Below are 26457 nucleotides of genomic sequence, written 5' to 3' on the forward strand. Positions count from 1 at the left end.
CTGAGGGTTGAGGGAGTTGCGCTGAGTATTTTTTCATCAATATTTATTGGTGGTTTTGCGTATTATTAGTCGGAGATTTTTTTTTCGCCCGAAAAACGCGAAGATTTCATTTCTCCACCCCCTAACACCCCCTTGGACCAATCTGAAAGACTTGATCATTTTCCTGGGGGTCGAGGGTGTTTCGTTTAATCTTTTTTTATAACAATCTGCTGGTGGTTCTGGCTATTTATGGTGCAGAAATTTTTTCTTCCCAAAAAAAATACAAAAATTGAGATTTTCATCTCCCTACCACCCCCTTGGCCTGAACAAAGGGGGTTGATCATATTGTGGAGAATGGGGAGGCTGTTTCAGATCATTTCGGAATTTAGAACTGAAATAGGAACAATTTTCAGTTTTCGTATTGAGGTATAGGGCCCCACAGATCCTTGCTACGGCCCTGAACTTTCGCTGCCAAGTCGGCTGCTAACTTCAGCGTCATTAATTTATCCTGATAATTAATGATCTGACAGCCATCGACTACTGTGACAAATGAATAATTTGCAATTTCCTCTCTATTGGGTTTATTTCCCAATATTATTAAAAAATAGCTCTTTGAAAATCTTCAGCTTTTTTTCAACGTTTTTTTGATTGTACAATCATAATTTTTGGAGACTCCAGGGCTATGTAAAACTGAACAGCAATTGGAAATCATTTCACATTATAAAAATAAAACAAGGAGGGGTTCGAGCCCATCCGACAGAAGGCATCTGACCGTTACTTTTTGGGTTATTAATCCTTTTCTTTTTTTTCATTTCCACCAATTTCATTGGTAGTCAGCTTCTAAATGGATCCGTAACAATTTCCTGTCCTTGTGACAGGTATACAATCGTAACCACATGCTACAGGGTGTCTACAGGAAGATATTCAACCTTTTAATGAAATAGCTTTATGCAAAAGTTTAAATATCTCCGAAACCGTTCGGCCGATTGCGCCCATCCACAATACCAACCTTTTATGGTGTAAAAGCTAGAAGCATACAAAATTTCAATTCGCTATCTCCATTTTTTATTATCGTGTAAACAAAATTTTTCGTGAAAAAACGGAAAAATTTGAAGATATTGATCTTCAAATTTTTTCTGAACGGGTATGTACAATATATTTTGATTGATCTAGATTGTGGCCATGGAGACGAGTATTTTGAAAAAAAAATTGAAACCGGTGGAGTAGATTTTGAGATATTGAGGAAAAACGAAATTCAAAGAAGTTGTTATATCTCAGGAACTACTGGACCGATCGAGCTGAAACTGTGCAACAAAGTGAAGCTTAATCATAGCTACCACGATCCAAAATTGCAGACTTTTATCGACAAGTTCCACCGTATTTATGTAGAATTTTCTAAAAATTGATCACCAAAAACCCAAGTTGTCACACACATACATACAGACATGACCTTAAAAACATCATTTCTTTACATTTCATAACATTTAATACAGTTTTTTTTCATTATTTAAAGTGCTGAAATCCTAATTACAGATTATTCACACTGTCATTGCTATGTTACATTTCTCAATTTGTTACACTTATTACAGTTGGTATCCTTTTTTCATTTTAGATTTTTAATTCACATTCTTTAAGGTATTTACAAATGATTTCTATGTATTTATGGTCAGTTGTACAACAATTTGATTCTCTGTTGATTGCAATTTGGACAATGCCACAGTACATGCTCAAAGTCATGACATTTTGCTATTCTATACCATTTGCCATCAAAATTAGAAAATCGAAAAATCGCTCAAATACAAGGCTTCCGTTCGAAAGCAAAAAACCACGATCACGTTCGAAAGATAATTCACCGAGGGCTTAAAACAAAATCAGAAATCTCTGCAAAGAGCTCAATCCCTCATACTTATATCGAACGAAGTCATTGACCCAAGGCCCCCACAAAGCACCCACAGACGTGTCCACGTCAATAAATAAAAGGACCCCTCGTCTCCTTTTAGAAAGGTCTCAGTGAACTCCAGGAGACGCTCTCCAGCACGTCAGTGCGCGCTGACATTACCACAAACTCCCTGACCCTCGAGCACCCCCTAACATGGAACTCCCTCCTCCTGCGTTGCCACCAGTGCCTTGTGAACCTCACGAAGTGTACAAGGGACCGCAAAAGGCCGGCGTTACAACGCCAAAGCAGTTGTTGCAGCATCCTAACCCTAATAATGCGCTACGCAAGCACCCCCACGGCGGTCTACCTAGACCTCACCAACCTGATGCAGCTGGTAAACGAAATTTTAACCGGTCCAAATTACGAGGAGTGCCACAACGAGTACATGGTGATCCTCCACGACTGCATCCTCCCGAACACCCTGTACCGAGCCCAGATGACCCTGGAGGACTGGAGGAACCTCCTGGACATCTCCGTGAGCCTCCACAAGTCCCAGTACTCGAACAAAACGATTCTCATCGAAATCGTGAGGAAGATCGTCCTTTACGGATGCCAAAGAGGTGACTTTCACCAGGAAGTCCTGGCCCTCCTTCCTTTCCTCTTGGAGCTCTTCAATGACGTCGTCATCAACCCCTCGATGCTCCTCAACCCAGCCTCTCGACTCCTTACGACGATAATCCAACAGATTGGAACGGAGAATCGTCGCACGTTGTGCGAATTCACTGAGAAACTCTTGCCTTCAGTCCTGAGCATTCTGACGGCAGGAGGAAGAGAACGAGACGAGCTGCTGTACCACATCGTCCTTCTGCATCACCCCCGAGGGGCCACGAGGGCAGAGGGAACGTCATACGCCAACAGCTGGTCGACCTGGCGAAGAATCATGCTGACAATCCAGAATTCGATTTTCAGGGGGCTGGAGCCTATGCTCTTGGAGAAGGGATTCCTGGCTCTGGGAACTGAGGTGCTGCATCAGGTGCTGGTGGACGAGGCTTATAAAAATGAGGTTGTCAATGGAACAATCGACGATGATGGAGAACTGGGTCCCCAAGCCAAACGTCGCAAGCTCTTCCACAGCATTCAGTCACCCCTGGACCTCTTCGATAAGGAATTCAGCGGGAAAAATCTAGAGAATCGTTGGCCAGTGGTGCAGCTCCTCACAACTCTCCTTACGAAGTACCCTGGGACCCTCAAAGCCTCCCACTTTCAGCCGATCCTGAAGATCACCAGCGAGCTGTTCACCGAAGCCACTAAGGAGCCCAAAGTAATGGATACCCTGTGTCACCTGGGGAGAACACTGATCAAAATCGAGAGGACAAGCTTTGGGAATCTTGAGAAACGCAGCAGCAAGTACTGGGACAAGATCTTTGATAATGTTCTCATCACTTTGGGAAAGGGTCACAACGAGGTGGAGGGTCACAAGCTGCTGCAGATGCTGATAGAGTACCGAGGGGTTCACAATGTCAATGCTTTTGTCAATCTCTACTTCACGAATGCCATCAAGTGGTCCAGCTCGAGTGTCGAGACTCTTTTGGTTCTCTGCAGTCACGTAGTCATCCTCGAGGACTCGAGCCCCAATTCTGGGAGGTGGGAGGGACAGTCGGACAGGCAGAGGCTCATCAGGTGGGGCCTGGAGGTCCCAGGGTGCAGGGTCCTCTCTCCTGATGCTCTTGAAAAGGTCACCAAACTCGTCACTGGGCTCGTCTTGAAGACCTGGGACAGACGATTCGCCGGGTTCCAAATTCCCGGGGAAGTTGAGCTACTGGAGTTCCATGAGGACGATCTGAGGTGTATCGACTCCATCCAGAAGTGCCATCTATCCCTGGACTTCGAGACTGATCTGTTTGATGGGGAAGTTGTCAAGTGCCCGGAGAAAGCAGAGCCCCTCAAGCTATCGATTGCAGAGAGAAACTTCAATTTCTGTCTTGGAATGATTTCCGATCTTCTGGACTTTCCTGGAGAACTACCAGAGGACGTCAGCTCCATCATCTCCAGATTAACAATTGTCGCGAAGTGTCTGTCCAACTTTCTCGAGCTAGAGGTGGAGTGCGGGGAGCTGGAATCATTAATCTCTGAATTTGTGATTCAATTTTCGGATGTTCTGGAGATGATGAGTAAGAATGGGAAATTGAAGCGAGGGGATGCTCACGTGGTCGGGGTCCTGAAGGCGTTGGTAACATTGTTCTCGTCGAAGTATCACAAGAGGATAGCCACGATAATTCTGGAGGGTACACCCAGGGAAATACTGAAGTGTCTCTTTCTCATCCTGAATTTTGAGGAGAAGAGTGAACCGAGTGACTTGCGACAGTTGGGGATCAAGTATTACGAGAGGATTTTTGACATGAAGAGCTCGTCCGAGGAGAAGGAGTCACAAATAACTATTGGAACTCATCAAGTAAGACAGAAGAATTATCATGGAAATTATTTTTCATTTTATTTTCACTCTAATATGACTATCTTTTTCCGCCATTTTCAATGTTTTGTTGGCTTTATCTTATTTGACCTCCATATCACCTCTACATGATCGTTATATAACGGTTATATAGCCCTTATCACCCACATGTGACCTTCAAATAACCCTCACGTAGCCCTTATCACCCACATGTGGCCTTCCCATAACCCTTACGTAGTTCTTACATCACCCACACTTGACCTTCATATAATCTTTACGCGGCCCTAATCGTATACACGTGACCTGCATATAACCTTTACGTGGCCCTCATATCACCCACACGTGAACTTCATATAACTTGTACGCGGCCCTCATCGCATACACGTAACCCTCCAACGATCCTCAGAGCAGAATACTTCAAAGGAAATTAAAATAATCGAGAGAAAAAATCACGGACCCCAGCCGGGAATCGAACCCGGGACCTCCCAGTATTGCGTCGGGTGCTCTTCCAGCTGAGCTACCGGGAACACGGGAATTTCCTCTCTCGAAATTCACTGCTTACCCCCATTAGGCAACACGACCCTTATACCTTTATATGACATCACATCACCTTTATGATATGAATAGTTAATGAATTGATTTTCTTCCCATTGACAGGTCCTCACGGCCTTCTCCCTCCTCCAGTCTGGCGCTCTAATTTCCGAACGTCAGTTTAAAGTCCTGAAAAACCTCTTGAAAGCCGAAATTTACAAGGCAAAACTCCTCACAAACCTCTGGAAGGCTCTCGCCCTTCTCCAATCAATTCTCAAAACTCCACCTGCATTCTTCATCCCCAATGATCTCCCCGTCCACATCGGCAACTTCATCCTGGGCCTGTTCCAGTTGTGGGATAACGACTTCCACGGGGTGAAAGGCATTCTTGAGCTTCTCCCAGGGTTCATTGAGCTTTTTTCGAAAATCCAGATCGATTACGAGGGTCTCCTAGGAGTCCTCAAGGCCTCAGTGAACACTCGGGATAAGGGGTATTCAGGACCTGTGATCCAGACCACTTATCTGGAAGCCATGTACAGAATAATGAAGCTGAAACCCTCGTCGAGTCCTCACCTGATGACCTCTGAAGAACTCTTCAGGTACGTCTGCTCTGATCTTTACGTTGTGCGTATGGAATCCTTGAAGATCCTTCACTTGATGTTCTCCTCCAACGCGATTCCCATTGTCCACAAGAAGCACCTCGTCGAGAAGATCGAGGAGATGGAGATGAGCAAAACCAACAGCATCTTCGTAGTCAACCAAGATCTGTCCCCAAAAGCCCTTGAGGATGAGGAAGTGAATCGAACAGTCACTTCCCTCTACGTCCTGGGAACCGTCATTCACGCCAGTGGAGTCTTCCATCCTCAGGCCCTCAACATAATGTTCAGACTTCACACGAAGAGAGGTCAAGAGATCAGTCTCATGAAGAAGATCTTCTCAGCTGCTATCCCGAGGGAGAACGAACGACTGACCCTGATCAGGAATAATCTTTACGACTTGATGAAGACTGGAATGCAGCAGGGGGTGTCCATAGGAAACTTCTGGAAGATGACCAACTGCTCCTCTGAGGTCGACTTCTATGAGACCTACATCGGGATATTCATCCTAATCAAATTGGAGATCCATGAGTTCCATAAGATCGAGACGCTGTGTCAGAGGCTGGGGGTTCCCTTTGCCAAAGCCATCGAGGATAATTTTCCAGCTATTCTCTCCTGGATGCTGGCAGCAATGGTCAAAGTCCCTGATCGAGACGCCCGTCGCTATCTCGAGGAAATTTATGTCAAGTTGAGAGAAAATTCTGGGCCCTTCAAATATGTCAGAAAATTTTCAGAGCTCCTGGAGGAGAAGCTATCAGACGTACTGCTGGATTTTCTTCAGAGGCTCCATGACCGAGATCATTTTAAAAAGACCTTCCAGGTGTCCGTTTACTTTCCCAAGATGACGGTTCCCAATTTCAGATGCGAAGTCATCGTGAAAGGTTTGGATGAGTTGAAGAGATGCGTCATGGGGGAGTCTAGAGGTTCTCTGGTTCAGTATCTGATTGTTAAGCATCCTGATATGGTGCAGAAGATACTCTCCACCCTCGTCAGGAACATCCATGACCAAACTATGATAGAGTACAAACTAAAAGTCTTCCACCACTACTCCTTCTTCTGCCAATTGTTGATGTCTGAGATTGGCGAGGAGTACTTCAACGAAATGTCGACATTCGTCGTTCGTGATATCTCCTACACCCTCGTTCACTTCCTCAAGGACACCAACAAGCTCTTCCTCCAGATTGTCTTAGATTTCATGTACCAGTTCCTGAAGAAACTCCTCCCTTCGAGGTCCAGAGAGGTCTCTGGAATCCTCAACTACTTGACAACCAATTTAATCTCGATGATTCAGTCTTCTAAGGACAAACAGGCGATTAAAATCCTGAAACTGTTGATCACTGAGAGCACAGAAGACCTTCAGGAGTCGATAAAGACCCTGGGGGCGTTCCCAAACACCCAGGAGTTCGACGAGATTCGAACGGTCTACAACTCTCTGAAGGAGGCGAGGAACGAGACTTGGACGTTGGCGAGTGAGATGGAGCACTTTCTCAACGCAGGACAGGAGAAAACCCTGAGCTGCAGCATTGAGGGGCTAGTGCACTTGAGGAAGCAGTTGTCAGAGCATCGGGACGAACTCCAGAGGATGTACAAGGACCTGGAGAAACTCAGGGGCTTCGCCGAGGACTGCGCCTCCAGTGTCTTACACAGGTTGACGTACAGACTGATCAAGCTGACTGAGTCTTCAAACGTGAACATGACATTGGAGGCCTCCAAATGTCTGGGAGAGCTGGGGCCAACGGATCTCACGACAATGATCTTGCACCCTGAGGAGGGACACCTGCAGGAGAGTGCGGAAGCGATCGACATGCTGACGGAGACGATAATCTCAAAGCTGTCGGATCATCTGATAGAAGACAGCTTGGAACTGCGAGAGGCATCGTCAGCCGCTTTGTACAAGGTGTATTCCTCCCATTGGGGGCAGCAAATCATCAAGAAGTATAAGAAGGACCTGGGGAAGGGCGGTCCAGGCGACGCCATGTTAACGATCCTCAAGAACACGCGTCCCTTCCTGATGAAGTCGACTGCGAGGGCCAGAGGGGTTGAGGTGGACGGAAAGAAGTGCGCGATGTGCTTCATCCACAACAACGACATCTGGAAGGGCGAGGGTGGAGACTCGTACTCCTCCTGGATTAAGAGGATCACCTGCACTGTTCTCGGCTGCTTCAAGGAGTTGTACACCTCCTCCCTGATTCCAGTGTGCGGGTTGAATGTGGAGTTCTGTGAGAGCATTCTTCCCAGGTTGATTTTCTTGCTGACGAAGACTGCCGAGGAGTTGTTGGATTATGTTTGTGGGTGCATCAACTTGTTTTTCGAGGGCTACTTCCAGGCAGCGAGTTTTACCGAGCAGACGTTCTCGCCTGTCAGTCCGAGGATGGAGGTCTTCAGTCATGAGTCGGTTAGGTGCATGTTGAACATTGTCAACTTCCTCCGTATCCAATCGTCCAACAATTTCGAGTCAAAGTTGAATTATCTCCCCATCGCGAAGGCCGCCCAATACTGTTCGGCGTATTTCACCTCCCTCCTGTACGCGGAGCTCTCCTCCGAGGCGTTAAAGATGTCCCTCCGACCCCGCAACAACATATCAGTGATCGATCATCTCTGCGAGGCCCGTCCCGATGAGGGCAAGGCCCTCCAAGAGATCCTTCGCGAAGCGTTTATCAAGATCGGAGACCCCGACTCGATCCACGGTTGCGGTCTTTCCCACCTCAAGGACCAGTCCTCCCGTATTCAACATTACATTCAATTCAATAAATGGGACATAGCCATGACCGCACAGGACGTGGAGCTTAGTTCAGGCTTGTCCTGCTCTAGAGGCATGATCAACGCCCTACAACACACGGGTCTAGACCACCTCCTAAGTAAATACCTCAGCACGATTAAGAACGAAGAGAATGTAGAAGAGTACGCTTACGAGACGGCTTGGCGTCTCGCCGATTGGAACATGCTCTGCAAGCCGACCTCCGACAGCAAGACGACCATAACCAGCAGTGACTACGAGTACCACCACTACCACTCCCTCAAGTGTCTCCACGAGGGCGATTCCTCGGGTGTCAAGAGTTCCATAGAAAACGCGAGACTTAGTATCATCAATTCTTTGAGGAACATCAGCCTCGAGTGCAGCCAAACCATCTACCCGAAGCTCTTGAAACTCCAAATGTTGCGTGAAGTTGAAGAATTGCATCACAAGAGCATTGATCACTGGCCGGAGGTCATCTCCGACTGGAGGCAACAGAACCTCTCGAACATGAATGACTTCCCATACATCGAACCCATCCTTTCACAGAGGATAGCAATGTTTAAGATTGGCCACAAATCCGGTAGTGATTTGTCTTTGAAGAATTCGATCGTTGATACTTACCTAGAGCTGTCTCGAGTTGCGCAAGCCCAGGGCTACTTGCACATAGCAGGACGAGCTTTGGAATCCTTAGGAAGAACTCCGGATCTCTCGGAGGAGATGAAGGATCGTCTGAACTATCGAGAATCTGTTCTCGCTTGGACGAGGAGTGACCACACGATAGCTAAGTTCTTACTTCGAAACCTCATCACGAAGCCTGAAAACAAGATCAACCCGAGGTTGTTATCTCTGAGTCTCGAACTCTGGGGCAAGTGGATGGCGGAGACCAAATCGGAGACTCCTCAAGTCATCAAGGAGCATTACCAACGATCGATCGAGATCATCCAGTCTATCTCCTCTCCTACACTTGAAGACTTCAAGAACCTCAACAATACAAGAGCTGCCCTTGCCCAGTTCGCAGACGCTCAGTATGAGTACACCACTGAATTCATGAAGACACCGTTATTTGAGAGCTTGAAGCAGACAGCTAAGTTCGTCAGAGAAGGAGGTTTGAGGGCGAAACCGAAAGGCGACAGGCATGTTATCTCCGCGATGAACAAGAACGAGAAGACCGATAAGAACGACTCGGCCGAGTACGAGAAGATCCAGAAGGAACAGAGTATGTACCTGACCCTGGCTGTCGAGTACTACTGCAAGATTCTGATCGACGACGACTACAACGACTTCTTGGTCTTCCGGCTAGTCTCTCTCTGGTTCAAAAACATGGAACACGAGGGCCTGAATGACATCCTCGAGCAGTACCTCCACTTGATCCCTAGCCACAAGTTCATAGCATTGATCCCGCAGCTGGCTCCTCACATCAGCACGGAAAGAAGTCTCTTCTCAACGAAGATCAACTCTCTCATCAGGAGATGTGCGAAGGAACATCCACACCACGTTCTTCCGGGCTTACTATCCCTCCGCAATACCAACAAAGATAACGAATTCCATAGGAAGATGACCTCCTCGGAATCTGTCCGAGTCGACGCAGCTAAAAGTATCCTCGAGGACCTCATGCAGACCGACATAAGAAAGATCATCGAGGAGATGACGAGAATGGCAGAAGCTTTGATGATGCTGGCTTACTACCAATTCGATAAAAAGCGTTCTGGAATGGAGATGAGGATCCCTGATAATCAGCAGATCCACAGGATTAAGAACTTCCAGAACTGCATGGTGCCGACGATAAACCTACAAGTGCAACCTAATGGCAATTACAGCAATGTTGTTGGCATTCTGGAGTTCAAGAGGAGCTTCGAGACTTTGGGAGGGATCAACGCCCCCAAGAAGATCTACTGCGTAGGGATGAACGGTGTCATCTATAACCAAGTGATCAAGGTGGATGCTGACATCAAGACTGACAGCATCATGCAGCAGGTGTTCACTGTCATGAACTCAATGTTCCGGAGCTCGAAAGAAACGAAGCGGAGAAAATTGAACATCAGGACGTACAAGGTTGTCTCCCTATCGCAGCAGTCGGGTGTTCTCCAGTGGTGCGACAATACGATCCCCATGAGCTCGGTGCTGCTGGGACCTGACGGATTGCATGAGAGATATCATGAGAGGGATTGGAAGCCTGAAAAATGCCGGGCGATGGTCGAGAACGCGAAGAACAATACAGATCAGGAGCGACTTAGGGTCTACCTCACGATCTGCGAGCACTTGCATCCGGCGTTTCAGTACTTTTTCCTGGAGAAGTTTCCCTCACCCGAGACGTGGTTCGAGAGGAGGATGGCTTATGTCAGGAGTGTAGCGACGACATCGATGGTGGGGTACATCCTGGGACTTGGGGACAGGCACTTCAGTAATATACTGATTGATCAGACGACTGCTGAGATCGTGCACATCGATTTTGGAATTGCTTTTGAACAAGGGAAGGTCCTGCCCATTCCTGAGACCATTCCGTTCAGGTTGACGAGGGACATGGAGGCCGCTATGGGGGTCTCCGGGGTCGAGGGGGTTATGAGGAGGTGCTGCGAGGAGACTATGGGGGTGTTGAGGGACAGGAGGGAGATGATTATCACCCTACTGCAGGTGCTCATTTATGATCCATTGTTCTCCTGGAGCATATCACCGTACAAGGCGTACAAGATGCAGAGCGAGGACTCGAGCAGATTTAGCGACTCCGGGGAGCAAGGTAAGGGTTCATATTTTACAAAAGTTAATGCAGGTAACCTAGGCTGAATTCAGTAGCGAAGCAGTAAACCTGGTTAAGTCCTGGATGTTGACTATTGGCCAGTTTTGACGAATATTTCAGAGTCTAAAAGAGAAAAATTTTTGTCATAAACTTATTTGTAGAGCCAATTGAGGGTTATAAAAAAGGTCATGAGAAAAATATTGTTATCTCACTTAGGTTCCGAGATGTTGATCAAAAACTGGCCAAAAATCAAAATCGACTTGACCCGGTTTACCGCTTTGCTACTGAATTTAGGTCAAAAGAAAATGTATTTTTACTAGTCTGACGCCGCGAGTAGATGAATAAGATACTGCTGACGTGAGAATAGATAAATGAAAATGTAGACACAGCATACTAAATGTGCAAAAAAATCTGCGTCACGAATTCTCTGCCAAAAGATGATAGAAAATTCTGGGAGATGGTTTAAAAAATTAGTTCCTTTTATAAAAACCGGATGTTACGAGTTAAAGGCGATCACAAGAGAGTAAATAATTTTAAGAAATGTTTAAAAATACGAGGTGGAGTTGCCGCCATTTTTAAAGCCTCCTTCCCCCCCCTCTGAAAGATCTGTAGCTAAGTGGTAAACCGGGTTAAACCGATTTCGACTTTAGGTCAGTTTTTGATGAATATCTTGGAATCTAAAAGAGAGCAAAATTTTTCTCATGACCTTTTTTGTAGGGTCAATTAAGGATTACAAAAAAGGTTTGTTAGAGATTGAGGCTAATATTAGGGCTGATCGGGGACACGTGATATGGAAAGGGTGAAAATTAAAGACACGCGGTTTACAAAACACTGGTGATGTACTTTATTTGTGGCGCAAGCCACGCGTCTTGATTTCAGGGATACACGAATTGATGAATGTCTTAATATCAATTTGATAATAGTCTTTTCACTGCACTAGAGATTCTCTCGATATTAAACTTGATGATTGACTCAACATAATTGATAGTTAACTCAGAATTAATTGATAATTGAATCGAATAGAGACGCTGCACAGCGCTAGACTCAATATAATACTTGGTGATGTACTCGATACTCGTTTAGTTTGATACTGTACTCTATAGGTGACTCTCGGACTAACCGATGTATACTCTTTAAGGAAAAGATTGATACTAGGGGAGGGTGTGTCTGTACCGCTCAGCGGGTAATACCGCTCACCCGATTTTCTCCACAACCATCAACTTGAAAATTTCTTTCTGTTCCTGATCATGAACAATTTGATGATAGGATGTGATTGTCGGAAAAATTTCACTTTATTTACCACTTTGAATATGAAAAAATACGTAACGAAGTTTTGAGGTCTTTACAGTGCAAAATTTGTGGACTTGTAATTAAGTTTTTTGATAATTTCGAACGCTGAGTTCTCATATTAAACTGTGGTTATTCGATTCGTGGTACTTTCACGCGTAATTTGAGACCAATTCGAACTCAAAACTCCACTCATGTCAATAATTATCAACAATTTTGTTGACGCCGAGCGGAGCCGGTAATACCGCTCATAGGATCGGCCACGTAGTTGCTCGACAGCACGCGAGTACAGGTTAGGTTGCGGCGCGAGCGATACACGCAAAACCCTATGAGCGGCATTGGAATCGTGCCGAGCGGTATTACCCGACGGTGGGTAGTACCGCTCAATAGGCTCTCTCTTTTATTTTCAATCAATTTTGTGGATTCTAAAGAGAATTAGGCGTCTACACTTCGAGAATAACGAGTTCAATAGTTAAAGAAGTCTCACAAATACGTTTTTTATACTCAAGTTGAAATATAAAATATAAACCTGGCATTTCCCCTTAGGTGGGCGTTACAGGCACACCCTCCCTTACTGCAATTTTATATTTGGCGATTTGCTTCGTGATTTGCCCGTGAACCTGAAGGGTCCCGAAGTCGGTTGAGATTTTCCGTTGAGCCCGGTAACATTAGATAACGACTTATTTGCTGCGTTTCAAACAACGTTAGAACAAAAAATTTTCTATCTTTTTTGGATTCCGAGATAATCGTCAAAAACTGGCCAAGAGTGAAAATCGACTTAACCCAGTTTACCGCTTCGCTACTGAAATGTTTGTTTGCCATACAAAGAAAAACGAAAAAAAAGTGAAGTTTATGTAACAATTCTTCCCCAGACGTGAAGCCAACGAACAAAATGGCGGAAAGAGCATTATTAAGAATTGATCAGAAGCTCCATGGTACCGAAGAAGGAATAGCCACGAGCATCGCTGGACAAGTCGAGAGATTAATCCAACAGGCGAGAGATCCTGCGAATCTTTCGCGGATTTTCTGCGGCTGGCAGGCGTACCTCTAAATTGCTTTGTGATATAAATGTTTAATTACATATTTAATACCCAGTGCTTGTTCTCATTATTTTTATATTCAACATCGTTATATTTGTAACGTTCGATTTCGTTATCATAAAGTTACAATTTTATCCTGGTGATTAGCAATAAAATCTTTTCATACTTTTTACATGTTCATTGTTTTATTCCCCTTATTGCCAACATTTGGTAATCACTTCCAGGGTTTATCATCCAGGAAACATCAACACTTCGCGTGTGAGGAGAATAAACACAGTGATGATATTAATAATCAATGAATTGCGTAGGCACTCAAGTCGTGTTCATCGCGATCGATGAATAAAGTTGAAATCTAGTTCAGTTCTATTGAAACATTGTAAGAAGAACGGTTACAATTCAATTCATCCCATAAGAAGAAATAAAATAAATAGGTAGGATACATTCTCAAAATGATTGGGAAATCGAATGATAAAAAAATTCCTCTCGAAAATTCGCCGAGATTGCGCTCAAGTCAGTTGGCGCGAACTCTGAAGAAACAAGCGATTGAATTTTGCACGGAAACTGGACTTCATGGGTATAAGTACATGGTCGAGGAGAAACGATCGAAGACCGAAAGGTAATTAGCACTCAATTAATTTAATAGTTTGATTAATTCAACAACATGATTCGTCAATTTTTCGTTTTTTGCTTCCGAATGGAAGCATTGTAATCGTTCAAATTTAAGCGTTGGATTTTTTGTGTTATATCGACCGATTATCCTATTTACTAAAGATGAAAGAAACGTGAAGTTGTTTTATAGCGAAATATCTCGAAACTGTCTGCCCGCTAATCCTTAATTCCGATTGGTCTATATGTGACACGAAGTTATTCACAAAAAAAAACGCGGCATTTTCAAATTCATCAGTGACATAATTTCAAATTCTTCAGTGGTAAATTTTTTTTTCATGTCATATATATATTTCACATGTATATATATATCATCGGTGAAATTAATAAATTCTGTCCTTTTATGGAGACCGATTATTTAAATAAATTGAAGATAATTAATTGAAAATGAAAAATTCTTCATAGATTCTTTTACTCTACTTCGCTATTCACTTCAATCATTAGTCGAATTCTCTTTGATTCATTATCAGTATTTATAAGGTACTCATGAGGAAATGAAATTTAATGAATTCCATTTCTTCATTTCAACAAATGAATAGATAAGCGCGCGCATAGATCTTATGGTCCAAAAAGTCCGAAAATGTATTTTTTAGATCGTGTCCCTCCGTATGTATGTATGTATGTATGCATGTGACAACGTTTTTCGTCAATTTCGCGCTAATGAATCGATGGAATTGAATCTTTTTTTTTCTTAAATGAAAGTATTGCCAAGACCTATCCATCACCATTAATTAAAATTTAATCCATTGATTCATTTTTTTAATTTTCGAACTTTTTCAAAATTTAGTTGTAACACGATAACTAAAAAAAAAGGTTCTAAATTCATTGAATGACGGCTTCAAAAATTCGTTGGGATGTCCTCTTGACCGAGTTCGAAGATGAAAGCCATAGCAATAATCGTTATTTTGATTTCTGTAAATTTTTTCCAAAATTTCGTATTTTTCGAAAATCAAAATTCCGCAGATATCTCTGGATATTGCGCTTTAAATAAATTTAATCGTAGCTTAATATGTTGTTTCAATGCGACTATGACGAAGTTAAAAGATGGTTACAATAGCGGTCTCGGTTAATTTGATTTTTAGGATAATTTTTGGAAATTTCGAATTTTTCATGAATTCCCCTGAAAGTTAGCTTTGTGATGAGTTCTTTAAATGTGATATTTTGAATGCATTCAATTATGTATAAATGAAATATTCCTAATAATATTTCGAAATTTTCAGTAATTTTTAGAATTTCATTGAGTGGAAAATCTAAAACAATTAGTTGGAAAGAAATTAATTCAATTCAAGAAAATAAAATAGGCTATGAATAATATACAATGGAAAAAAATGAGCAAAATGACTACTCGGAAGCATATTGCTAATTTATTAGCAAAAATGACTACACTATACGCAATACAGGAGCAATTTCTCGCTTGTTTGTGATCAATTTTTTTCTGAACATGAATGTCATCTCGGAACATAAATTTTTTAAAGAAATTCGTTTCACGCATTGTAATTGTTTAATTGATAGAATTATCTGGGGCATAATAGTATTCAGCGCGTTGTCCTGCGCTGCAGTGCTGATGCACACCGCCTGGGTGTACAACTCATCCCGGGCGACGTTAACAGTCATCGAATCGACGCACAGAGGAATCTGGAATTATCCCTTTCCAGCAATAACTATTTGCAATCTCAATCGAATGTCATTTAATAAAACTAGGAAATTCGTGAAAGGCCTGTAAATAACATAATTCATTTTTAAAAAATTGATATTTCGTTACCGATTGAAATTTTCAAATAATTTCAATCACTAAAAAATAGTTTATTTAAAGAATAAAAGTTTCTATTCAAATTTCATTCATTTTTTCTTTACGTTTTAATCGTGCAGTGAATGGAAAAAAATTTCAACTACAAAAAGTCTTGAATTTTGTTTCGATTGTTCATAATTTAATAAGATTGGAAGATCACACAATTTTGCAGGAAACTACCGAAAGCTTTGAGTCAAGAGTACGTCATAAATGAAATGCGATTGTTACTGGAACTGCTAGATCCAGGGGTTTTCGGGGGGAATTTAAAGTCGAATTTCACAACTTTACAGGACATTTTCGATGATAATAATTATTCTATTGCGGATGTAGTCAGAGCGGTAAGTAGAATGTTCAATTGTATAATTTTTTATCCACTTTATTGTGACCTTCATTGAAAAATATCAAAATCGAGGATGGAATTCTTATCAGGTATCGCAAAACTGCTCGGAGTTTATTCTCCACTGCAAGTGGAAGGGGATTCCCACCGCTTGCGAGAAATTATTCAGGGAGACTTTGTCTCGAGACGGTGTCTGCTGCAGTTTCAATTACATTTCAACGAGAGCGGAGAAGAAGAAGTAAATTTCTGATTTTTCTGGGCGTAAAATTCTCCATTGGGAATTCATTTTTTTGTTACAAATTTTTAGAACATTTCCGAAGAGAATTACCGCGTGTGGATATCAAACTGGATTGACTCTTCTCTTAAATCCAGAGCCGACGGATTATTTTGCGACGATACTAGGCGCTTATGGATCAAAGGTGCAATATATTCTTAAGAGTCCCCGGAAGTTGAAAAAATCGGTTAAAGTGCGGACAAACCTTTCCGCCTTGAATTCTCAGCCTCGAGGGGATGAAAAAATCTGACGGATCGCTTAAAACATTTGTTCATCTTCCCGGAACTGAATGAACCGAGTTGGAGGTGATCTGAAGGGAATAAATAATTTTAACAAGTAATCAAAAATGCGAAGTGGTTGATAGGTGTGGGCGCCGCCATCTTGGATGTCTCCTCCTTCCGCATGACGGCGGCTCCACCTCGTACTTTCAAACATCTCTTAAAATTATTTATCCTCTTCCAATCGCCCTCAACTCACTTCATCCGCTTTTTATGAAGAGAACAAATATTTTAAGGTTTTTTTCGGATTTTTCTATCCCTTTTTGACTGAGAATTCATGACGCAAAGTTTTCCCCCCATTTCAGTAGTTTTGTTCATCATTTATTCTCTTCGCCATTAGATTCAAATGCACTATTCGTATGACTACCCTGACTGGAACGCAGAGAGTAAGATAATAGCCTCTGGGTACCAAGTGTTCCTCAGTATTTCTCCGGAGGAAACACACACAACTCATGACGTCAGGAAGCTAGCACTCAGAACTAGGAAGTGCATGTTCAGTGATGAAGGGGATGCCAAATACAATACCATAGAGGGCCCAAGCAATCTGACTTACGCCACATACTCGTACACAAATTGTATTGCTGAGTGTCGAGCCACCATCATGAAAGCATTATGCAACTGTGTCCCATATTATTACCCCCAAAATGGTGAATACTTTATAAACAGAAGACTATTTATCGAATTACGTGAGGTCAACTCCATTCACTGAATTCTAAAGCTCATTTTTTTTAGCAACGAGAGTTTGTGATTTGAGAGACGTACGATGTCTTAATTATAATAAAGGTAAGGTTGATTAATTTCATTCAATTGAGCAATTACAGTGGACTTCCCCTAGCTCATAGCGTTCGGGGGTCTGATTCCAAGAACTCGAGCTAGGGAATTACCACCTCCACATGCGCAGGGACGTGCTTACGCGAGAGAGACAGCGTCATTATCTGAGAGAGAACGCTGTAACATACCGGCTGACGACACACAACGCTTCCCCTCTCGTGCATGACGTCACTAGTGCGGTGGGGGACACATTCCCCGCCGCTAGGACACGCCCGAGCTACGGAAAGTAAGAGCTAAGGGAAGTCCACTGTATATTAATTTATTGATTGGTATTTTAGTTATAAATAATCGCGACAAAAATTAACAATAATAAATATAAATGTAATAATCTCTCTACATTATAAAAATCAGAATATCTCTATATTATAAAAATCCAAAAATACCGGCGACGGTGGCCGAAGTGGCTAAATCGCTGGGCCGGACGGCGGGACTTGTGAAGCGCGGGTTCGAGTCCGGCTTCGGGCAATTGGGATTTTTAATCTTTCGGAAACCATCGAACAGAAGTCTGAACACCGAGAATCATTGGAGAAGTGTTAGGAAAACATTGTCGGATGAAACTCGGTCGATGGTTTCCCTTGGTCATAAGGAGAGTCTGCACTGATAGAATGATTCATTTATTCCAAACGAGATTCGTTAACTATTAACGAATGGTAGAGTTGAATATGACCAAATAAATATTCGTTAACAGTTTACGAATGAACCGACGCCGGTGGCTCAGTGGGCTAGACGCAAGTGTGCGAAAGGTTGTGAGTTCGATTCCCTGTGGAACCGAGTTTTTTCAACGGAAAGCTCCGGCGAGCGGGAGGTTGCTAATAGAGTAACCGCCTGTACCGGCATGGGTTCCCTGTGGTTTCCCATGCTACTCCTATGTTCTGTAGGAGTGCGAATGCGGTACAGTGTAGAATCCACAGCCGCATGCATAGGGTTGGGTAGAGTGTCGAAATGAGACTCGAAAAGAAGACTTAAAAGGCCGTAAAAAAAAAGTTATCGAATGGTTCACATGAAAGATGAAAGTCGATTCAAACAGAGCTTCTCAAATATGCATTTATTAATTATTAACGAATGAACATTTGGTGAGGCCAAATAGACCCTAGCTTCCAACCAAATCCATTCATTACCAATAACAAATCTTTTCTATCAGTGTGTACGTGAGGTACAGCTCCTGGGGTACAATGCAACACGGTTGAACAGCAAGTCAGTCCATGAAACCGCAAATATGTAAAAACTCGAATAGGGTGTATATGGCAAGGACAATAAATAAAATATAAAAATCCAAATCGATTTATGGTGATGAAAATTTGGTACTCGAAATTAAGACTGCAAAATTAAGGGTCGAAATAAGGGTCACAGGGATCAGAATAAGGGTCCAAATTAGGGTCATGGAGGTCATATGGGGCAATATAGGGGTTGGCGAGCGGTGCGAGAAGAGGCCGTAGCCCCCTATAAATTAAATAAAATGAATTGAATATTTATAATTAATTAAAAAGATGATTTCATTTTTTTTCAAATTAATTAAATTATTACTAATTGAATCGGTTTTTTATGTAGATTATTTTTCCAACCCAAATATCGGGCAATATAATTGGCCTATTCGACATCACGTGGTACAAGCTACAGGGTTTTCAACTGATAATTTTTTGATAATTTTCTCTGGTAGTTGCTATATAAAAAACAAAACATCACGCAGTCGAATTAACCCCTCGTCAAACTGACAGATTGAATTCAATTGTGGTAATCCGAGCATTTTTATTCGAAATGAGTGTTAATTATACAATTTTCGTTTCTCAATTGTGAGTTTCGTCTCATGGTCCAATTATATTGCCCGACATTTGGATTGGAAAAATAATCCCCCGAATACCACACGAGCTTCAAAATTAATCGGGTATTTTCCTCAAGGTTCCCTGCATACAAACGAACCTATCGGAAAATACCCGATAATTTTGAAGCTCTTGTGGTATTACAAGTGAGAATTTCTTCAGCTGCACACAATGTGATGTCATTCGTATGAATAATTTATGGTATTGATTTGATTCATATGTTTTCCTCGGTCCCCAGGCCGCTTTGAGACGTCCTTCCCAGGTACTCAGCTGTCCAGTAGTATTATAACTACGTCCCCATACCTGAGTGACTCCAGTCGTCCTTGTGGCTGTCAACCCGACTGCCTTTTGTATCGTTATCCGGTCGAGGAATCTTCCGGGGCCCTCGATAGGTCCAACTCCTACAATCAGCGGGACATTTTGTAAGAATCATCTACGAGTCATTGACTCTGATCGACGATTTTCCATTATTTCTTCGACGATTTTGATTTTTTTTTCAGTCACGATTTGGATATTAAAAATCAGAGCCTTGTGCACATATTCTTCAGCGATTTAGTGTCGATTCAGTACCGAAGGAATATCTCTTACGATTGGCGCAATTTATTCGGTATGACAATGAAAATTGTACGTACGAAAAAATTTCATAGAAAAACCGATTGAATTTGTTAGAAAATTCTATTGGGGTTTTAATGAACTTTCGTCTAGTTCTTGGCTCATTCTGTTGAAAAATTCAGCAGCTTATCCGCTTTCTCTCCAATAGGAATCAGACTTTTTTCTACAGAATCCGATTTTTCTATTCAATTTATTCTATTGAAATATTTTCTATAGAAATTCCCCTGCCCAAATTTTCTAAATTTTTGTTTGATTTTTTTAATCAAACGAGAACAAAACTAAAGTTAAAAAAGCTTAGAAGATTCATGTGGAGGAATTCCTATCGAAAATTTCTCAATAGAAAAAAATTTAGAGAATGCTGAAATTCTATTGATTTTTTCAATGAAATTTTTTCGTCTGTGAGAGCATCTTGATTTTTTAAATTTTGTTGAACAAAAAGCTCTCCTTTCATTTCTGCTTTACATTCAAATTTATTTTCGAATTGGATTTTAGCTTCGTTCGGAGGACTCTTAGGGCTCTTCGCGGGCTTCAGTCTAATGTCTGGATTCGAAATAATATATTTCTTCATTGTTCGCCTCATCACAGACACCTACATGCGGAACAAGCAACGATTCTCCCATTAAATGCACTCATTACCATATTCTCGGGGGCCGCTGCATGCCATATTCTCAGTAGTTCCGGAGATATCGTCGGATTCTGGGATTCCCCGTAATGATTTGCATTGTAGAATCACCTTAAATATGCATTATGTAACATTGATGTAAAGACGATAACACCATTCATTATCACAGTAGAGATGTAGTTACAATTATTATTCCAGCATTTATATTTGAGAGGTTGTGAATATGCTCAGAGGATTATTGTGAATAAAAGAATAGACATGATCATGAAGAGACATTTCAGTGTTTTTCTTTGTTTTGTATCTTAACTCCGTCTTTCCAGCTCCTGCTGAAGAAGATATTTGCATGAACACACTAAACTATTGTATTGGAACAATTTCATGGGAAAAATTACTTGAATTTCATGTTTCTAACTTTTGACATTTTTACATGTTTACATTTTGATGTAAGATATTATCAAAATTTAAGGGTCAGAAATCCCTCTAATTCTGATCCTTTCCCCCTGAAAGTCAGTCAATTAAGAAAACAATTAAATGAAATGATTTTTCAATTAGTTTCACTTTACGTAGTCAAAAGGTACTGAAATTTAGTACCCACTTTTTGTAGTGTATATAACTTTTGCTGTTGAGATATTTTCTGTAACAATTCGCAATCGCAACGTAGATGTGGGAGCCACCAAGTGGGCTCTCAACTAACTACTCTTGGGGGCAACCAATGAGATCCCTCGGAGGGAACCAATGATGAAACTCAACAAATGAGATCAAAGAGAATCCAGTGATCTCATTGGTTGCCCGCTAAGAGTAGTTAGTGGAGAGACCACTTGATGGCTCCCACATCTACGTTGCGATTGCGAATTCTCGGCATGAATTTGGTAAATTTTTCCCATATTGTTGTTCAAAACTTGGAAAATTTAAGTTGAGAAATTTTTATAAAGAATATTTCGATAGAATAAGTTGTGGAGAAAAATCAAATTCTATTCAATTCTATTAGAAAAATTCTACTCTATTGAACCCTCGAGTGGTCGCACCTCTCCACCAAACGTATCTGGTCGCGTGATGAGCGCTGCGCCGTTCCGTTTATTTTACCATTTTGAGAAAAAAAAAAGTTCAAAAAAATTATGTATTTATGATTAAACGAGTAACTTTGAACCTCCAACTAACAACTAATATGAGTATAAAACGAGAAAAGTGAAAACATTATTCAAAAATTTATTTCCATTCGGTGCGAAAATTTGTCATTTAGAGGTTAAACACAGAGATTTTCATCGAGTCGAATTTTTAAGGAATTTTAATTTTTGATCGGTGCAAAGATGCACAGAACAAATATTGTTTAAATGTTTGACATGGTGGAAAGTAGGAATTCCAATTTTTTCAGATTTTTTCTCAACAACGTTTCAGCGTAAAAAATAAAAATCGAGACAGAACGGCGCTCGTGCCATGACGCGACCGATCGAGGGTTAATGGAAAAGAATTTTATAGAATTCTATCAAATAGAATAATATAATTTGATAGAATTCTATTCTATTTAAAGGAATTCTATTGAATTACATATCGAAAAATCGAATTCTAATGATTTTTCCTAAAAGAATATTTTCCACTGAATATTTCTATTGAAAAAAAGACCCCAGATAAACTGTGGAATTTTGCATTGAATATTTGTTTATAAATTCCGTAGCTTATCTATGCGTTTTTCTTAAATAGAAGTGCTCGGTTCCATGACTTCAATCAAAAACAATGTCAGCACTGAATTAATAAAGAACACCAAAGATTGCACACATTTCTTTATTGATCACTCCTTTAACCATTAATTTTTCAAGAATTGAATAAACTATGTGTTATGTGTGTGTCGAATGAACGATAATAAATTATCCAAACATATGAACACGCATTAACATGATAGTTCACGACATTCGCAGAGATAACACTCATTCCACACTGGTGCCCAATGATATTTACCTCAAGCCTCCCCACCGCCTGCACTTATATAAAACATGTTGACCAGACTTGTGCACTGATTGTTTGCCAGTTACTGACCATGAACACTCGAGTTAATTTTCTCATTTGCGGTTTGTGCTTCGCAGCTGCGCTTGCAGCCCCTTCGGAACAACGTAAATACATTTTCCTCGTCGGAAAATTTTCCATTGACTTCAGAATATCGACATGACCTGTTAAAAAAATCTGCGCTTACGGTTTTTGAAAATTTTAGAATGAATCGTTGATTTTTAAGCGGATCCATGCTTCAGCTGCGGTTTAGAGGAATGTCTGCGAACCTAACGGAGATAGCAAAATTTTTGTGAAAACCTTTTTTGTAGAGCGAATTGAGGGCTATAAAAAACGTATTAACCCAAATTCTGCTATCTCCCTTAGATTCCGAGATATTCACTGGCAGCTGGCCAATGATCAAAATCGTTACTTGAACCGTTTTACCGTTTTGATAATGCATTGATAATATTTTTTGACAACAGCGTGTGATAAGAGTAAATGCAAGGGACCTTTGAAATACTACGAGGAGCTGTCGTGCACGCCGATATACAAGGAGGGGGACTGCTGCCCTTATAAATACAACTGTGAGAATGTTGAGAAGAGGACCCCCAATAAATGTTCAGTGAATGGACATGAGTATGATATTGGCGAGTCCCTGAGGCCCGAGGATGGACAGCCATGCGATATTGGATGTGTGTGTGAGGATAATGACGGAGTGTTAGTGTCCAGAATTGATGAAAAGATTTGAATTCATGAGAGTCGATTTTTGAGATTAATTGAATCTAATTTTTTTTCAATTCCAGAGTTGGATTCGAGTGCGCTGTGGTTGACTGCCCCTTCGACGAATTCAAAGAGGGCTGCTATCAACCTAGAAATGCAACTGAGTGTTGCGAAGGCGAGAACATTTGTCGTAAGTCGAAAAACCGCGGGAAGATGCATGATGGATGTAACGATTTCGTAGCGGAAGAAGATCACGGTGTTTTCTCATGTTGTTTGGCTTGAAGAAACCAAATTTGTCAGTGTTTTTTATCTGAGACTGTGCATCCAAAAGTTATTGACAATTCAATTGTTTGAATCGAGTTTGCTTGAAACCTACCAGAGATACAGGAAAATAGTTCCAACAAAAGATGTTCCTTTTGTAAAACTGAACATATTTGCTCTTATCGATTTCTCCCGTATCTCGATTATTTTTCGAGATATCCGGGATTCAAATTGCCCATGGAAATGCATGGGGCACAGTACCCCGCGACGTCCCACCCTNTTATCGATTTCTCTCGTATCTCGATTATTTTTCGAGATATCCGGGATTCAAATTGCCCATGGAAATGCATGGGGCACAGTACCCCGCGACGTCCCACCCTGCCCCGCGTCGCAAACTGAACGATTCATTTGACACTCAATATTTCGCTGAATAATTTGAATAAGAAAAAAATCCATTAGATGAAATATGTTTAACTCAACGAAAGCAAGATCTTTTATTCGAAGTATTTTTCTTCATCTGTCATAGTTCTCCCGCGAACTCGGTGNAGGAAAATAGTTCCAACAAAAGATGTTCCTTTTGTAAAACTGAACATATTTGCTGTTATCGATTTCTCCCGTGTCTCGATTATTTTTCGAGATATCCGGGATTCAAATTCCCCGTGGAAATGCATGGGGCACAGTACCCCGCAACGTCCCACTCTGCCCCGCGTCGCTCAACGGAACGATTCGTTTGACTCTCAATATTTCGCTGAATAATTTGGATAAGAAAAAAACCATCAGATGAAATATGTTTAACTCAACGAAAGCAAGATCTTTTATTCGAAGTATTTTTCTTCATGTCTCATAGTTGTCCCGCGAACTCGGCTTAAGCAATTGGATTGTTAATACCTTTCAGATGCACGGTCGGAGAGAAAAAACATCAACAGATTCGGTTTGTTCAAGCCAAACAACATAAAAAAAAACGATGATATTCTTCCACCCTTTTAGTGCACGCGGTAAGGGGGTATTGCGTATGGACTAGTAGGGATCAGTGAGGTACGCTCCAAGGACATTCGATAAGTCAAAGTATAGTCCGAGTGCAGGCGCAAACTTTAGCGAGTGACTGTACACCGCTCGCCACATTGGCTGCCTTCGAAAGTAAACAACGGCGGAATGCTGCAGTAACCGGCGTTTTAATAAAAAATAATAGAAAGAACAAGAGAGTGTAAATAAAAAACTGCAGAGAACTTTTATACGAAAAATGACGAGAAATTCAAACAAAAGCAAAGTCACTGCTGGTGGCAAATTGTTAGTGGCTAATGATGTTCCGATTGAAATTCATCTCGATGGCTTCCCAGTTTTGGATTTTCTTCGTACTTCCAATGTGATAAAAGTAACGTAACCAAAATGATTTTTGTTCTTTTATTTCTGTGGTCTAGGATATTTATATCAGTAGCGAAGTCGTAAAACCGCTCAAGTCGATTTTGANCGGCAAGGATTTGGAAAGTCTGAATACAAGTCCTGCTTACACCTAACAAGTGCTGAAATGGGACATAACCAGAGGTAGAAAGGTCTCGGAAGCACTTGGGAAGAGGCTTCCCAAGACCTATCCACTTCTGAACGGAAAGACCTAAGTAGAACTTGTCAGGTCCAATTATTCGACTCGGGAATCAATCTCATGATCGAACTTGGTTAAGATGGGATTAGGAACCATATTTTAAATCATAATTATCGTAGAAAAACCATCGGTCACACACATACATACATACATACGGACATGGTCTAAAAATTGTATATTCGAACTTCTGAGGCCAAAAGTAGTTATCCTGATTCAAAAATTGGCATTTTCGGATTCGACAAATGGTCCCATTCGGAAGCAACAAGTTTGAAATGTAAAAATGGAATGATTTTATTGCTTTCATTCGGAAGTAAAATAAATCTCATGTTTTTCTAAATGATTCAGACCAAATTCGAGACTTATGTAAATAATTTGATTTCAATTTTTTTATTAAATTTTTTTTTAGAAGCTTTGTGTAATGAAATCAATACTTAAACCACAAAATCAAAGAATATTGAATATTCTCCATGGAATAAAAAAGTTGGAATACTTGTTATTCAAAGATTTTAAATCATCTAATTTACCAATTAAATTGGCTAGGAAAAGCTCGAAAATAAAGAATGGGGTAATTGAATAAATAATTAGCGGAGTTCGAACAAAATTCAATAAATACTTGCTTTTACCAACATTCTCTTCTTAGGAATTAATAACAGAATGTCTCAAATTTCCGAAAAATATAATTTTTTCACATAAAATTGATTTTGGTGTGATTTTTGGAGCCGAAAAATTAGTTACAATTCAGGAAAAATTCATCTTTGAGTGAAAAATTGATTATGATGGAATCATTTATAAAAACATAGTCATGGTCTCCGAAAATCGCAATTTTTTCAATCATTTCATTTCATTAATGGAAAGTCTACTTCAAAAAGTCGACTTTCCATTTTTTTTACATATTTTTTAAATATTTGCTCATAATTATGAGTACATAGCAGTTATACTGTTGAAAAAAAAGATTAAAATTTTAAGGACAGTTTAATAGTAAATTTTAAGAGTTAGAGAGGTACAAGTCTTGAAATGTAAAAGTTCACTGGAAATTAACTGCGATTCAACATTTTTTAACAGCATGGAGATAAAAACTCTCAAGTTCCTTAAATTCTCATTCAATATATGAATATTCTGTACCTAAAATTATTGGATAGTTCGGATGCTAAAGCAATTATAATTGTCCAAATCGAAAATAGAATTATTCAACTTTACTAATGTTGCGTTTAGTAATGTTTCCTCCAAAGTTGATTAGAATTAATAGCTAGAATTATGAGATTATAGAATTTGAATGCGACACAATGAAAACCATGATCAATTTTTTCGCTTCAAAAAATGATAATAATAATATCCAAATTAAAAAATTGCAGAGAACAAGAATGATGATATTTGTGTCATATCCTCTGAATCATTAACATGAATGTCAGATTCACGAAAAAGGTTGGAGCAGAAGTCACAC

The 26457-nt window shown here is 40.9% G+C and overlaps 3 protein-coding genes across 3 annotated transcripts in view; all 3 read left to right on the top strand.

Moving 5' to 3' along the window:
- LOC107041525 (serine-protein kinase ATM) overlaps window positions 1-13404 on the top strand; it is a 16278-nt gene extending 2874 nt beyond the window's left edge. The window contains exons 2-4 of the mRNA XM_015262121.2: window positions 1980-4310; window positions 4965-10905; window positions 13065-13404. Coding sequence (XP_015117607.1) covers window positions 1980-4310; window positions 4965-10905; window positions 13065-13243 — 8451 coding nt within the window. The 3' untranslated portion in view covers window positions 13244-13404. The remainder of the gene's footprint in view (window positions 1-1979; window positions 4311-4964; window positions 10906-13064) is intronic.
- A 277-nt stretch (window positions 13405-13681) lies between these two features.
- LOC107041463 (sodium channel protein Nach) lies at window positions 13682-20731 on the top strand. Its single transcript, XM_015262047.2, has 10 exons — window positions 13682-13848; window positions 15411-15617; window positions 15860-16025; window positions 16117-16262; window positions 16332-16443; window positions 16917-17223; window positions 17309-17359; window positions 19463-19646; window positions 19725-19831; window positions 20329-20731. Exons 1-10 carry the CDS (start codon window positions 13682-13684, stop codon window positions 20457-20459), a joined length of 1578 nt encoding a protein of 525 aa, XP_015117533.1. The 3' UTR covers window positions 20460-20731.
- A 1722-nt stretch (window positions 20732-22453) lies between these two features.
- The window catches only part of LOC107041521, a 5646-nt gene continuing 1642 nt past the window's right edge, over window positions 22454-26457 (top strand). The window contains exons 1-3 of the mRNA XM_015262116.1: window positions 22454-22563; window positions 22921-23155; window positions 23242-23348. Of these exons, the coding sequence (XP_015117602.1) occupies window positions 22491-22563; window positions 22921-23155; window positions 23242-23348 (415 nt within the window). The 5' untranslated portion in view covers window positions 22454-22490. The remainder of the gene's footprint in view (window positions 22564-22920; window positions 23156-23241; window positions 23349-26457) is intronic.

Source organism: Diachasma alloeum, unplaced genomic scaffold, assembly GCF_001412515.2.
Source record: "Diachasma alloeum isolate Michigan unplaced genomic scaffold, Dall2.0 Dall_scaffold_00366, whole genome shotgun sequence".
NCBI lineage: Eukaryota > Metazoa > Arthropoda > Insecta > Hymenoptera > Braconidae > Diachasma > Diachasma alloeum.

What these genes read in the sequence shown, in the direction of transcription:
- LOC107041463 (XM_015262047.2), top strand. Translation starts at nt 13,682, where the DNA reads ATGATTGGGAAATCGAATGATAAAAAAATTCCTCTCGAAAATTCGCCG. An exon ending in ACGAGAGCGGAGAAGAAGAA is followed by an intron (nt 16,263 to 16,331) that starts GTAAATTTCTGA and finishes ACAAATTTTTAG; the next exon opens with AACATTTCCGAAGAGAATTA. An exon ending in ATGTCTTAATTATAATAAAG is followed by an intron (nt 17,360 to 19,462) that starts GTAAGGTTGATT and finishes CTCGGTCCCCAG; the next exon opens with GCCGCTTTGAGACGTCCTTC.